Source organism: Orcinus orca, chromosome 16 (genome assembly GCF_937001465.1).
Source record: "Orcinus orca chromosome 16, mOrcOrc1.1, whole genome shotgun sequence".
NCBI classification, from domain to species: domain Eukaryota; kingdom Metazoa; phylum Chordata; class Mammalia; order Artiodactyla; family Delphinidae; genus Orcinus; species Orcinus orca.
Genome location: NC_064574.1, coordinates 53,154,138 through 53,169,702, shown reverse-complemented (window position 1 = coordinate 53,169,702; position 15,565 = coordinate 53,154,138). Strand labels below are relative to the sequence as shown.

Here is a 15,565-nt window from a genome sequence, read left to right as displayed (position 1 = left end):
AATTTAAAAAAAAATGGTGCAAATGAACTGATTTACAAAAGAGAGTCACAGATGTAGAAAACAAACTTACCGTTACCAGGAGGGAAAAGGCTGGGGGGGGGGGATAAATTGGGAAATTGAGATTGACGTATACACACTATTATATATAAAATAGGTAACTAATAAGGACCTACTGTATAGCACTGGGAACTCTACTCAATACTCTGTAATGACCTATATGGGAAAATAATCTAATAAAAGAGTGGTTATATGTATATGTGTAACTGATTCACTTTACAGTACACCTGAAACTAACAACATTGTAAATCAACTATACTCCAATAAAAATTTTTTAAAATACATTTGATAGTATGTAAATTTAATCTTAAAAACAAATATTGAACTCTAAACAATGTGTGTGCTGAAGTGTTAAAGGGTAAAGAGTACTGATGGGGCTTCCCTGGTGGCGCAGTGGTTGGGAGTCCGCCTGCCGATGCAGGGGACACGGGTTCGTGCCCCGGTCCGGGAAGATCCCACATGCCGCGGAACGGCTGGGCCCGTGAGCCATGGCCGCTGAGCCTGCGCGTCTGGAGCCTGTGCTCCACAACGGGAGAGGCCACAACAGTGAGAGGCCCGCGTACCGCAAACAAAAAAAGAGTACTGATGTCTGCAACTCACTAGAAAAAAACATAAAAAAATAAGATTAGTTGATGGCTAGATAGATATCTGATAAAGCAAATATAGCAAAATCTTAAGAATGAAAGTGGTGAGATTTCGCTGAAGGTCCGGTGGTTAAGACTCTGCCCTTTGGACTTCCTTGGTGGTCCAATGGTTAAGAATCAGCCTGCCAATGCAGAGGACACAGGTTTGATCCCTGGTCCAGGAAGATCCCACATGACACGGAGCAACTAAGCCCAAGAGCCACAACTACTGAAGCCCTCAGGCTTAGAGCCCGTGCTCCACAAGAGAAGCCAGCGCAACGAGAAGCCCTCACACCGCAAGGAAGAGTAGCCACCACTCACTGCAACTAGAGAAAGCCCTCGCGCAGCTACAAAGACTCAGCACAGCCAAAAATAAATAAATAAATTTATTTTAAAAACTAAATAAATTGTTGTTATTAAAAACAATAATTAAAAAAATTTTAAAAGACTCCATGCTTCCATTGCAGGGGGTGCGATTTCCATCCCAGGTCGGGGAATTAAGATCCCACATGCCACATGGCATGGCCAAAAAGAAAAAAAAAAGAATGAAAGTGGTATTAATATATAGCTGCTTACTATAGAGTTCTTTCAAGTTTTTTTTATGTTCACAAATTTTCATAATAAAATTCGGGGGAAAAATATATTCAATATGATACTGATGAAGTAAAAATTCACATTTTGAGACAAGAAAAATTCTGGGAATTCCTTGGCCGTCCAGTGGTTAGACTCTGCGCTTTCACCGCCGAGGGCCCGGGTTCAGTCCCTGGTCAGGGAACTAAGATCCCACAAGCTTCACAACTTGGCCAAAAAAAAAAAAAATTCTGTTTGGGCCTCCTCCCTCCCCTCTAGTGTGCATTATGTGTATCTGCTTTATGCATTAACCAGCCCTCCCTAGCGGCAGAAATACCTGCTCAACCATAAATACCAATTTTTCCCCTTCTGAAGCTAGTCATGAAATTCCTGAGACCATAACATTCCTTTCTCAATCCTGTAAGGGGTCAGGATGCAGATATCTTGGGGAGATACTGGGTTGCACCTAATGGAAGTTCTTAGCTTAAATATTTATTTATGACTTTATTAATGTAACTAGCTGAATTACTTGTATTCTACGTTTACAAGATTAATGTTTCTTGCATTACCAAATGTGTGACTGAGCCTCAGATCAAATTAATGACGATTAAGCAACTTGAAACAATTGACCTTATATATAGTTCTAGAAGATCAATGATTGTAATAGTGTAACTCTACATATGGGAAGAAGCAACAAGAGGGAACCATTTCCTTGACCATGACAGACTGTAAGACAGGTGGTCCAGAGGCTTTTGACTACTCTAAGCAGGGCCTAGTCCAGTAATAGTACATTAAGTGGCCTATCAATGAAATCCTGACCTGAGAATGAGCATTCCTAGTTCCATGGGACAAACTGGTCACAAAATGCCTCCCAAAACTTGGTTGAAATTAAGACTGAAAGGGAGGAGATTGTAAAATAAAGAATGTTGCCCACCAGCCAGTTCTACAAGAATTGTCATTAGCCACTAGAGTCACTGACCTACAACCCACCCTGAAAGAGCAAAGATCAGGATGAGGCACTTTGTGCTCTAGGAAAACTGACAGAAATGGCCCTCAGATATTTTCAGGCGAAATTTTTAAGAACTCAGTTTCCTGTATCTTCCCATACTTAGAAAAGCACTAAAACAATTAACTAAGATATCTGTTCCTCATGAATAGCAGTAGGCTTCTCCCAGGATGTGTGCTTGACTGCATGTAACCCTTCATCAAAATCACATATATTCTGGCCTCCTCCCTTACCTCTTTGGAACAGTTCTCAGAGCTCAGGTTGATGAGAATAAAATTTTCCATTTCTTTCTTAGATTGACTATTTAATTTTTTTAGTCAACAATCCCTTTTATTTTTTATATTAAAAATTGTTTTCTGTTTTATTTTTTTAACTGCAAAATGTTATCTTTCTACATGTTCATGTTTAGGCATGTAAATGCATCCAAAAGAGGGAAGGTTTACACACTAGAATGACAGAGGGATGTCAAGGCTCACTTGTGCTATATATCTGTACCATTTAAACTTTTTATGAGAATGAATAAATGCATTATGCTATCAAAATCAAATTTAAAAGAATGAATCTTGGGACATCCCTGGTGGTCCAGTGGTTAAGACTCCACACTCCCAATGCAGGGAGCCCAGGTTTGATCCCTGGGCAGGGAACTAGATCCCGCATGCGGCAACAAAGATCCCACATGCCAAAACTAAGACCTGGTGCAGCCAAATAAATAAATAAATATTTTTTTAAAACCCAAAAAACACAACAGGATTAACTTAAAAAAATAATAAAAGAATGAATCTTGGGACTTCCCTGGCGGTCCAGTGGTTAAGACTCTGTGCTTCCACTGCAGGGGGCATGTGTTCCATCTCTGGTCAGGGAACTAAGATCCTGCATGCCCATGCTGCGTGGCCAAAAAAAAAAGAAAAAAGATGAATGAATCTTAAAACTGCCCCCTGCCCCAAACACGCACACGTAAAATTGAATTAAATCGAGTGGCACTGATTGAAGGAGGGGTTGCTCTAGAGTTAAAAATGAGATAATGTGGGGCTAAGTCTGTGCCTGACATGTAGGAGAAGCCCAGAGAAGGGTTCCCACTGTTATCATCATTAGTACATGTCGCTTGGCTGAGTGAGCTGCTGGCAAGTGCTTTGCTGGAAGTCCTTTGTCAGATATAAAGTCCCACAGGAGGTGCCGAGTCACGGCTGATCATATGCCAGTCAGTAGCCAAATCTCTTCCCTCAGGCCTCAGGGAACCGCCTGAGGTGGGTAGCTGGGGCTTCAAGAAACAAGACCTTTGCCCAGCCTGCCTGTCTGCCCACCAACTTCAGGACAGCTCCCTGGCACCAGCACCACTGACCAGAAGCCCAGGGCAGAGATGCTGTTCCCTGCCACTCATTGCCTGCACTGATTTCCAAGCTTCAGGTTCAGCAAGGCCAAAGGGCACTGGAGTTGCTCAGGCCCCAGCGTGGCCCTGGGCTGCTACTCTCAAACCTAGGGACCAGGGCCAATCAACTTCATGGGCTTATGACTGGAGCAGTCATACTGGGTCCCAGGCTCAGAAGGACCTTGGGTTTGGTTTAATGCTCTGCTATCACTGTTCTTGGTAATTTTAAAACAAGGAGCCCCACATTTTCTTTTTTCACTGGGCCTTGCATATTATGCAGCTGGTCCCACTAGGGATCTCCTTGTTTGGATTTATTTCCTTAAAGTGGAGACCTCGGAACATCGAGTTTTGTGGTTTAACCCATGCAGTTAAAGAAAAACCGCATCTTTTATCAGAATAATATGCACTTGTGTTCCATTTAGTGAGTATTTATTGAGTTCCTACTAAGTGCTGGACATTGTGCCAGGAGGGAGAGAGATAGAGACAAAAAAGACATGGGGCCAGCTCTTAAGAAGCCCTGGGTCTAATATGGTAGAGACAATGTTGCCAGTGGAATAGAGATGGGAGTGAAATAGTAGTTACCCTAGCCTAGGGGTCAGGGATGGCTTCTTGGAGGAAGTGGTGGTTATGTGGCGCATTAAGGAATGAGTAGGAGTCAGCCCTATCTAAGGTGGTGGGAGGAAGGTATTCTTGGCAAACTTTGCAGTCTGAGCTCAGAGACATACATAACAGGGTGTGGAGACAATGCAAGATTTAAACATTCTATTTAGACACCACCTTCACTTGTAAACACAAACATAAATGAGTATTTATTAAAATAAACGCATCTTACAACACATAAAGACCAATATTTTACATACATAAAATACACATTACCTGGTGGGTTATCTCCACTATTAGATTCGGGAAAACAGCACCAGTTTTACTTTGATTTCCCTGTGACTCCAGTTCCTAGTAGATGTTTAGACAACCAGTCAGTCAGCAAATATTTATTGAGCGACTACTTTGTGCCAGGTACTATTTTAAGTGCTGGGAACTCAGCAGTGAACACAGAATGTTTACTGTCAGGAAGCTGACGTTCCCTGAGGAGTCAGTACACATTTTGGAATGAATGAAAGGAAAAAAATGAATGCTTTTATCCAGTCAGCAATAAATTTCCGAAGAGGAGTGAGAGGGCCATTTTTGAGTTTTAGTTGAACACAAAGAAATCTCTTTTCTGGGGACTTCCCTGGCCGTCCCCGCTTCCATTGCAGAGGCACGGTTCAATGCCTGGTCGTGGAACTAGGATCCCACATGACGTTGCCTGTGGCCAAAAAAGAAAAAAAAAAAAAAAGAAAGAGAGAGAGAGAGAGAGAGATCTCCTTCCTGTTAAATAGAATTCAAAACGGGCAAGTAGTAGCAACCTCAAATGTGAGTCAAGTATACAAGAACTCAAACAGAGCCTTGGGTATTAAGACTCACAGATATAGATTTATTTGTCTTTGGGTGACACCCGTATATCAAAGTTCAGATGCTCATGCAAGATAAAATTTTATTTATTTATTATGTGTTTATGTATTTATTTTTGCTTCGCACAGTCATGACCCCCAGCATCCGGCTAAGAAGCCCTCGGCGTGTACATTTCGGTTAGATCCGATTTACACAAATTCGGTTTACGCAGGCGTGGGGCTGGCGGGTTCTGACCTGAGGCTGAGTCTAGCCGGAGCTGGGACGAACCATCTGTGTCCGCGGAGGGGGGTGGCGGGTCAGCTCCGCGCAGAGTCAGGGTCCAGACGGCTGGGATTCGGAAGCAGGCCAGCCTGGGGTCCCTTCACGCAGGGTCGCCGGGAAGGGGTGACTTTGCAAGGTTGCAGCTGGAGCTGGGGGCGGGGGGCGGCGCCGCTCGCAGGCTTCCATCCTTCCCCTCGGCGGTGGACTCGGCTGCAAAACCGGGGGTCCCTATTTCCCGGACCGTTTCCCACCTAGGCCGCGGCTAGGAGGTACAGCCGACCTGGGGGACCCGGGCGGCGGGTGCAGGTAGGACCCGGGAGGGTCGGGCCCGAGGGGGCGGGGGTCGCGGTGTCCCGACCTCTCCCGGCCGGACCGCCCCCTTGGTCCTACCCGGCGCGCGCGGGGTCGTTCCGGGCAGGCACCGCCGACCCCTTCACCGACTGTGCACCTCTCACGGCCCTCAGACCTCTCCGGACTTAATTTCCGGCTCCCGGCCTCATGGCAGACAAGAAACTGGTGGTCGTGTTTGGAGCCACAGGTAAGCGAAACCCCAAACGGGGGCCCCGAGGCGCAGGACCCCTTACCAAGGCCAGCCCAGGGCGGAGGTCAGGCCGGTCCGACCCCGCAGAGCGTGGGCGCCCGCCCCTCAGCTCCAGAAGACGTCCCCGGCGTCCTGGAGGGAGCGATGAGATGGCTGGGACCCCTGACTCACGGTGGGGCCGTGGGGCAGGACCTGAGAGCAGATTCCCTTTGAATTTTTTTAAAAAATTACTTAGCTTTGAATAGCAGGTGATTGCACATAATATCAAAATTAAATCTCCCTCCCACCTCTGTCCCCGAAACCCCATCCATCACTGTTGTCAAGTTTCTTGAGTAGGGCTTCCCTGGTGGCGCAGTGGTTGAGGGTCCGCCTGCCGATGTAGGAGACACGGGTTCGTGCCCCGGTCCGGGAAGATCCCACATGCCGCGTGCCCCGGTCTGGGAAGATCCCACATTCCGCGGAGCGGCTGGGCCCGTGAGCCATGGCTGCTGAGCCTGCGCTCCGCAATGGGAGAGGCCACAACAGTGAGAGGCCTGCGTACTGCAAAAAAAAAAAAAAAAAGTTTCTTGAGTATCCTTCCAGACAAATTAGGTATATAAAGATACTGTTTATTAAATGGGAGTGTTTTATTTTTACCCCACCTGTTTTTTTCTTTACTGTATATATTTTAAAAATATATAACAGCTTTATTGAGGTATAAATCACATACCATACACTTCACATGTTTAAAGTGTTCAATTCTAGTATATTCACAGAGCTCTGTGACCCTCATCACAATAAGTTTTAGAACATTTCATCACCCCCCCAAAAAAACCCATACCCACTAGCAGTCACTCCCCATTTCCCCAGCCCCTGGAAACTGGCAGTCTATTGTCTAAAGATTTGCCCATTCTGGACATTTCATATAAATGAAATCATACAGTACATGGCCTTTTGTGTCTGGCATCTTTCACTGAGCATTGTTTTCCAGGTTCATCCACATTGTAGCATGAATCTGTACTTCATTCCTTTTTATGGCTGAATAATATTCCATTATATGGATATACCAGATTGTGTTTATCCATCATCCATTATGGACATTTGATTTGTTTCCACCTTTTGGTTATTGTGAATAATGCTGCTGTGAACCTTCACATACAAGTTGTTGTGTGGACATATGTTTTTAATTTTCTTGGGACTATACCTAGGAGTGGAATTGCTGGATTATATGGTGACCGTGTTTAGCATTTTGAGGAACTGCCAGACTTTTTCAAAGCGACTGTACCACTTTACGTTCCCACCAGTACTGTATGAGGGTAGTTGTAGTTCTTCAGTTTGCCTTTTCCACTCCAGGACATGTTGTGGTCACATAAGTCGTGCATAAAGATCTGCTACATTCTTTTTTTTTTTTTTTGTAATTTTATTTTTATTTTTATTTATTTTTGGCTGTGTTGGGTCTTTGTTGCTGAGTGCAGGCCTTCTCTAGTTGCAGCGAGCGGGGGCTACTCTCTGTTGCAGTGCGCAGGCTTCTCATTGCAGTGGCTTCTCTTGTTGTGGAGCATGGGTTCTAGGCACACGGGCTTCAGTAGTTGTGGATCGCGGGCTCTAGAGCACAGGCTCAGTAGTTGTGGCGCACGGGCTTTGTTGCTCCGTGGCATGTGGGATCTTCCCGGACCAGGGCTCGAACCCGTGTGCCCTGCACTGGCAGGCAGATTCTTAGCCACTGTGCCACCAGGGAAGCCCTGCCACATTCTTTTTAATCACTTTTGTATGGATTTAGCACTTATTTAGCCAGGTTCTTACCAAAGGACATCTAGGTTGTCCACTTAAACTTCCACTATGGATAATAATACTGCAGCCAATGTTCTTTTTTTTTTGGTAAGGAGTGGATTTATTTATTTATTTATTTATTTATTTGCAGCCAATGTTCTTATACATATATTTATGGATGATTTTTATTTTCTTTCTTTTGATGATTTTAATAATTTTCTTTCTTTTTTTTTCTTTTTTGGCCGTGCCACGGAGCTTGTGGGATCTTAGTTCCCCGACCAGGGATCAAACCCAGGCCCTCAACAGTGAGAGTGCAGAGCCCTAGCCACTGGACTGCCAGGGAATTCCCCTCAATCTTTTTTTTTTTTTTTTTTAAGGTATAGGTGATACTTTATTTCTTAAGCTAAGCGGTGGGCTTATGGGTGTTAGTATCCCTTTTTTGTATGTGCTAAATATTTCATAATACAGACTTCCCTGGTGGTCCAGTGGCTAAGACTCCACGCTCCCAATGCAGGGGGCCCGGGTTCGATCCCTGGTCAGGGAACTAGATCCCACATGCATGCCGCAACTAAAGAACCCGCATGCCACAACTAAGACCTGGCGCAGCCAAAATAAATAAATAAATATTTTAAAAAAATTTCATAATACATTTTAAAATTTTTGTAAAGGTGTAAGTGTGATGACTGCTAAAACATGGATGAACCTTGAAAACATAAGTGAGAGAAGCCAGACACAAAACACCACATATTGTGTGACTCCATTTATGTGAAGTGTCCAAAATAGGCAAATCCGTAGAGACAGAGAGTAGATTACTGGTTGCCAGGGGCTAAAGGGGAAGGGAAAATGGGGAGTGGCTGCTGATGGGTATGGACTTTCTTTTCTGGGGCAATGAAAATGTTCTAAAATTGACTGCAATGATGGTTGCACACTCTGAATGTACTAAAAGCTGCTGCACTGTACACTTTAAAAGGGTGAACGTGGGCTTCCCTGGTGGCACAGTGGTTAAGAATCCGCCTGCCAATGCAGGGGACACGGGTTCAAGCCCTGGCCCAGGAAAATCCCACATGCTGCGGAGCAACTAAGCCCGTGCGCCACAACTACTGAGCCTGCACCCTAGAGCTGTGAGCCACAACTACTGAGCCCGTGCGCCACAACTACTGAAGCCCATGTGCCTAGAGCCCGTGCTCTGCAACAATAGAAGCCACTGCAATGAGAAGCCTGTGCACCACAACAAAGAGTAGACCCCACTCGCCGCAACTAGAGAAAGCCTGCGTGTAGCAACGAAGACCCAACACAGCCAAAAATAAATAATTTGTTTTAAAATTGTATTTAAAAAAATAAAATTAAAATAAAAGGATGAATGTTACGGTATGTGAATTCTATCTCAATGAAGCTGTTAGTTACAAGATTGTGTGAGGCAAAACAGTGGGAATCACAGGTGAAAAGTGCCAGGTGTGTTGCTGTGGTGGAGGATTCCCTGCAGGGCCTCACCCTTGGCAGGCTCCCAGGCTGGTCCCACCCTGCGGGTCTTTCTGCCTCTCTGCAGGTGCCCAGGGGGGCTCAGTGGCCCGGACACTCCTGGAAGATGGGACATTCAGGGTCCGAGTGGTGACCCGGGACCCTGGGCAGAGGGCAGCGAAGAAGCTGAGGCTGCAAGGTGCAGAAGTAGTGCAGGGAGACCAGGATGATGAGGCCAGCATGGAGCTGGCCCTGATCGGGGCTCACGCCACCTTCATCGTGACCAACTACTGGGAGAACTGCAGCCAGGAGCAGGAGGTCAAGCAGGTAAGGGCAGGCGGGAGGGCATGGGGAAGCCAGGGCAGGAGCAGGCCATCTTCAAAGGTGCTCCCAGGTCTCTACTTGCCCTTGTGGGGCAGCTCCAACTTGCCAGAGAGGGGCTGACCCCTGCCTGACCACTGACACTGCAGGCCTTTCCCCTCCTCTTCTATGCAGCCCTCCTAGACTTTGATGAGGGCAGAAGGTGGCCGCTTCCTCATCCGATGACTTCTTTTAGACATCATTCATGTACCATACTGTTCACCCTTTTGTTTTTAAAGCTTTTATTTTATTACTATTTTTAAAGTATTTATTTATTTATTTTTGGCTGCGTCAGGTCTTAGTTGCGGCACGCGGCATATTTTGTTGCAGCACGTGGGCTTCTCTCTAGTTCTGGTTCACCAGCTCAGTAGTTGAGGCACGGGCTTAGTTGCTCCGCGACATGTGGGATCTTAGTTCCCCAACCAGGCATCAAACCCGCATCCCCTGCATTGGAAGGCTCATTCTTAACCACTGGATCACCAGGGAAGTCCCTGTTCCCCCTTTTAAAGTGTACAATTCAGTGGTTTTTAACATATTCACAAAGTTGTGCAGCCATTATCACTACCTAATTCCAGAACATTTCATCACCCCAAAAGAAACACCATACCTGGTAGCGGTCACTCCGCATTCCCCACTTCCTCAGCCGCAGGCAACCACAATCTGCTTTGTGTCATCCAGTGACTCTTTACACTTTCTAAAAAACTCTATTGACCCATAATTTTCTTAAAATCAAATGTAGGGACTTCCCTGGTGGTGCAGTGTTAAGAATCTGCCTGCCAATGCAGGGAACATGGGTTTGATCCCTGGTCCAGGAAGATCCCACATGCCACAGAGCAACTAAGCCCGTGCACCACAACTACTGAGCCTGCACTCTAGAGCCTGCGAGCACAACTACTGAGCCCGCGTGCCACAATTACCGAAGCCCACGCGCCTAGAGCCCGTGCTCCGCAACAAGAGGAGCCACCGCAATGAGAAGCCTGCGCACCACAACGAAGAGTAGCCCCCGCTCTCCGCAACTAGAGAAAGCCCACACACAGCAGCGAAGACCCAGTGCAGCCAAAAATAAATAAATAAATAAAAGTAAACTTTTTAATTGTACAATTTAATGAAATTTGAAAATAAATATACCCATGTAACTACCATTCTAATCAAAATATAATACATCTCCATCATTCCGAAAAGTCCTCCATGTCCCCTTTCAGATGTTTTCTGTTTCTCTTTATTCTGTTTTCCACCCAGCTTCTCTCTGGTTGGGTGGTTATTGAGCCCAGGTGGTGGGGGGAGGGATGTGAGAGGAACACGCATCTTTTTAAAGTCTCTTGGAAGGTGGGGACACTTGCGGTGGGCCTTTCACGTAGCAGGCACTCAGGTATTTGTGGGAGGTATGACTGGTGCCACAGCAAAGGCACTGGGCTGAGACCCGTGCCTGTCGGCTTTCAGTCCTGCCTCATCCACAGCTCCCCACCGTTGTGGCTGTGGACGTGACTTCCCCGCGCTGGTCTGTCTTTCCTCCTGTGTACAATAAAGGGAGACTGGACCGGACCACTGGTCTCCAAACTTGTTTTTAGCCCTGAGCCTTTCTTTAGTTACAGTCTTACATGGAAGCCCATCTCAGAGAGTGGACAGAGACAGCTTTTCTGGTGCACGCAGATCTCGTCAACCTGACCTCCTGAGCCATAACAAATGACCCCAAGCCAGGTGGCTTAAAACAACAGGAATTTATTCTCTCCCCGTTCTGGAGGCCAGGAGTCCAACAGCAAGGTGTTGGCCCTGCCCTGTCTGGAGGCTCCAAGGGAGGTTCCAATTCTTGCCTCTTCCAGCGCCCAGTGGTACCAGCTCTCCGTGAGGCAACATCACTCCGGGCTCTGCCTCTGTTTACACAAGGCCTCTCCTCTTCTCTGTGTCTCCTCTTCCATCTCTCATAAGGACACTCGTCATTGGGTTGAGGGCCCAGGAGGATAATCCAGGATGATCTCAAGTTCCTTAACAAAAATATCTGCAGAAACCTTTTTCCAAATGATGTGGCATTCACAGGTTCTGGGGTTTGGGACATGGACATATCTTTTGGGAGGCCACCATCCAGCACCCTACACAGCCTTGTGCAGCAGGTCGTGTTTCTGTCCCCATTTAACCGACAAGGCCAAAACAGTTAGACCCCTTGTCTTGGATGGCACAGCCAGTGTGCTGCAGAGCTGGTCTGGAGCCCAGGTGGTTTGTGTTGTGTGCTTAACTGCTGAGCCGTAGCACTTCCCTAGGGGATGGTTGGGGCTCTCCCAGGAAGACGGCCCAGCACGGGGACAAGATGCTTTCTGAGAGCAGGCAGAGGCGGAAGCCTCTGTGCGCACCCTCCCACGTGGCACACGGTGGGCTGTGGTCCAGTACACTGGAAGGTGGAACGACCCAGACGATCTAGAGAAGGGGCGCTAAGGCTATGCGAGTGGTGAGAAGCTTATAATCCCGTGGTAGAGCGTGTGGCGCCATGTGAGCCGCACACGGAAGAGGGAGCCTTATCAGAGGGCTCTTGGCACCGGGCACAGTGGCCTCTGGGATGGGAGAGCCAGTGCTGTGATGGGGACACACATCCTCCCTCTGAGCTTTGTGGTTTCTCCTTCCCTGCCCACCAGGGAAAGCTGCTGGCCGATCTGGCGAAGCGCCTGGGCCTGCACTACGTGGTCTACAGTGGCCTGGAGAACATCAAGAAGCTGACAGCAGGGAGACTGGCAGCAGGACACTTTGACGGCAAAGGGGAGGTGGAGGAATATTTCCGGGACATTGGCGTCCCCATGACCAGCGTGCGGCTGCCCTGTTATTTCGAGAACCTCCTCTCCTGCTTCCTGCCCCAGAAAGCCCCAGATGGAAAGAGCTACTTGCTGAGTGAGTGCCCTCCCCGCTTCCTCGGGTGTCTCCTCTCACCGTGTGGAGCCGTGGTGGCCCACTGGGCTTGTCCTCAGAGGGCTCTGGGTCCAAGCTCTGGCTCGCTCACGTTAGGCTGTGACTGCGAGCAACGCATGTGACCATGCTGGGCCTCTGCGTCCTGTCCCGTGAGATGGGCATGACTCGGACTTCCCCGGGGCCATGGGAAAATCTGCCGAGTCTGGGGATGCAGTGCTTTGTCTGTCGGAGAGCTTTACGGAGAGAGTGTGCTTATCGTTACTGCTTCATAAATAAGGAGAGGATTTGGACGGCGAGGTCCAATTGTAGATTTCCCAAAATAGGAAAGCACTTTCTTCTCAACATCAGTTTGCAAATCTGTAAACAGCTTCGAGGGAACCATGTACGACCTGTGTCCTGCCGGCGGGGCAGTGGGTTAATGCAGGTGGCTCAGCAGGCGGAGCAGGAGGGGTCTGAGCCCTCCCAGCCTCTCACCTCTGCGTGAACGCCGCTCACCCTCGCTTGGGTCTCACCTGCTGGTGAGTAGTCTTGTCCTTGTGTTGGCATACCGGTTTGCAAAGCCATAACCAGAGATTTGCAAAGCCATAATCAGATTCACCTGTCTTCCGTCTGTAAGTTGGAACAGACTCCACCCCGGCAGGCTCCCTGGCCCATCTGAATGGGCAGCCACGGAAATTTTATAGGGCAGGGCCTGAGCGCTCCAGGTGCCTCATCAGGACACAGCTCTGCCTCTCCATCCCAAGACCACACCTTGGCAGGTGGAGTCACTCGTTAATTTAACATGTTTATCAGCACCCGTCATGCTGCTCTGGGGTCAGCCCTGGCCTCAGCTGATCGAGCATTCCTGCTGGTGGAGCTGGTGTTTGGAGCACCCCCCACCACAGGCGTCCCTATCAGGGATTCGGGTCTGACGAAGTGTACGGGGGCCTGAACCCTGGGAGCTCCCGTTCTCAGAGGTGCCTATCAAAGCCTTCCTCTCCTTCCCCTTGTTCCCGTCTCAGGCCTGAGAGGGGCAGCAGGCCCAGGGTTCTCCCCGCCTTGGGAAGAGCACAGCCAGGCTCCCAGGGTTTGAATGGCCTGCCAGGTGGCACAGCTCGATCGTGTCCCATTTCCTGACTCATTTCTCCTGCTGACACCGGGGGTGTCTGCCTCGTGCCAGGTGCTGGCTTGTGCACACATCCAGTCGACTGGCCGGTGGGGACCGACCCCTCAGAGACGCGTGCCAGCACGTCCCTCTTTCCCTCCCAGGCTTGCCCATGGGTGATGTGCCCATGGACGGCATGTCTGTGTCCGACCTGGGCCCCGTGGTGCTCAGCCTGCTGAAGATGCCCGAAGACTACATCGGCCAGAACATCGGGCTCAGCACCTGCAGGCACACGGTGGAGGAGTACGCTGCCTTGCTCTCCAGGCATACCAGGAAGACCGTGCGAGATGCCAAGGTGGAGGGCCCAGGCTTGGGACTTGGCAGCCGCGGTCAGAGGGGCTTTGTGGGTAGAAGGGAAGGGGCATCTAGGGCTGCCCTAGCACTCTGAGCAGCGTAAAGCCAAATTCATTCACTGTGAACGTTTATATCGTGCTGTTCTTAGGAGCCAGGTGTGGCCACTGAGTGAAACTTCTGGTTTTGTCAGTTGATCAAGTGGTAAGGAAGGGTTCCAGGAAGAGGGGACAGTAGGGGCCAAAGCAAGGAGGGAAAACGCAGGGTGTCTTGGGCTTCTCTCGGGGAGGGGAAGGAGGCCGGAGTAGGCCCCATCCTGGTCCCCTCTTCTTGGCCTGGCACAGTCCCCTCCTCCCCTTGCCTACTCTGTCTTCCTGTCCAGACCCCCAGGTGCCTTGTTTCTTGTTTCTCATTATGAAAATCTGGGCTACTCCAAGTCATTAAATGACAAAAACCACCTGTAGAGCGCCCTCAGACCCAAGCAGAGCAATGATGGGGGAGAGGCTACAGCAGGCCAGGCCAGTCAGACCTTGGACTCAGATCTTGCTCCCAGCCCTTAACACCCACCCGTGTGTGACTGGAGGCCCAGCCCCTGACCCCTCTCTGCCTCAGTTTCCTCATCTGTAAAGTGGGTGTATGGAGAGTATCCCCCTCCTCGGGCTGCTGTGAGGATTGAATGGAACAATTGCTGTAAATGCTCCCAATGAACGCACTAGAAAACATGCACTAAATGGTTGCATATTACTCTCTAAACAAAGAAAGCCTGAGGCAGTCATGGAGGATTTGGAAGCTGAGGAGGTAAGATTCAGTTCGGTCAGGAAAGGGGAACACCTTTGGTTTTTTCAGCAAGAAGTGACGTAAGCATAGTTCTGATTTGGAAAGGACTGAGAAGTTTTCATCTCGTCATCTTGCAAGAACAGGATTTAAATTGCCCTAGAACAGTGGTTTTTGACGTTTCATCTTTATAATAGACTGGTTTTCACGTGAACTTAGTGGGGACCAGGGTAGGAACTGAGGTGTCAACAGCGTGGTCAGGGTACTGCAGATGCCGATCGACCCTAAGAGACTCCCCTCTGCTTCCAGATAAGCCCCGAGGACTACGAGAAGCTTGGCTTCCCCGGCGCCCAGGACCTGGCCAATATGTTCCGTTTCTATGCCCTGAAACCTGACCGCAACATCGAACTGAGCCTGAGGCTCAACCCCAAGGCCAGGACGCTGGACCAGTGGCTGGAGCAGCACAAAGGGGACTTTGCAGGACTGTGACCCTGCCCACCTCTCAACCCCATCTGGGGGGACGGGAGGTATAGTCACAGTGATCCTTTCTTGTGTTACAAGAAAGTTTATTTTTTAAATAAAGGCCATTGTTCTCACAGATGGCTTCCAAAAGAAAAGTGCTTTGTTTCAGGGACTGGGGTTGGGGTGGCAGCTGCCTGAGGACATGAAAGTTCCAACAGGAAGCATAAAGTGGTGGTGGGCCCAGTCAAGTGGGGGGGGGGGGCTGAGAGGACCCCCCTACCCCCGCCAGCCAGGAGCAACATTTGACACCCCTGCACACACGCCGTTCCTCTCCAGAACGTGAGTGCAGCCACCCACGTGTTCCTTCTTTGAGTTTTAGGGCAGGAAGACTGGCCCCTTCTCCCTCACTCTTTTCCTGCCTCCTGGGCCCCCGGGTGCAGAGGCCTCGAGATGTGGGTGATCGCAAAACAGGCTGGAAAGAAACCCTTGAAGGAACGTGGCAGTTCTGTGGACCCCAGGTCATATAAGACTTGGACACTGCTGAGAAAAGGTGACACCGCCC

General features: G+C 48.9%; 1 protein-coding gene across 2 annotated transcripts; it reads left to right on the top strand.

Moving 5' to 3' along the window:
- Positions 1-5,348: 5,348 nt before the first annotated feature.
- Positions 5,349-15,139, top strand: NMRAL1 (NmrA like redox sensor 1). 2 transcript variants are annotated; one of them, XM_004270227.3, is made up of 6 exons: positions 5,349-5,601; positions 5,797-5,870; positions 9,169-9,407; positions 12,065-12,314; positions 13,581-13,771; positions 14,851-15,139. In XM_004270227.3, the coding sequence occupies exons 2-6, from the start codon at positions 5,831-5,833 to the stop codon at positions 15,028-15,030; spliced, it is 900 nt and encodes a 299-aa protein (XP_004270275.1). In that variant the 5' UTR covers positions 5,349-5,601; positions 5,797-5,830; the 3' UTR covers positions 15,031-15,139. The 2 variants fall into 2 exon arrangements, with proteins under 2 accessions (XP_004270275.1, XP_033284813.1); XM_033428922.2 differs by having other exon boundaries at positions 5,349-5,638.
- Positions 15,140-15,565: the final 426 nt, after the last annotated feature.

Coding starts and splice junctions, on each gene's coding strand:
- NMRAL1 (XM_004270227.3), top strand. CDS start 5,831: ATGGCAGACAAGAAACTGGTGGTCGTGTTTGGAGCCACAG. Junction 5,871..9,168: donor GGTCGTGTTTGGAGCCACAG/GTAAGCGAAACC, acceptor GCCTCTCTGCAG/GTGCCCAGGGGGGCTCAGTG. Junction 12,315..13,580: donor TGGAAAGAGCTACTTGCTGA/GTGAGTGCCCTC, acceptor TTTCCCTCCCAG/GCTTGCCCATGGGTGATGTG.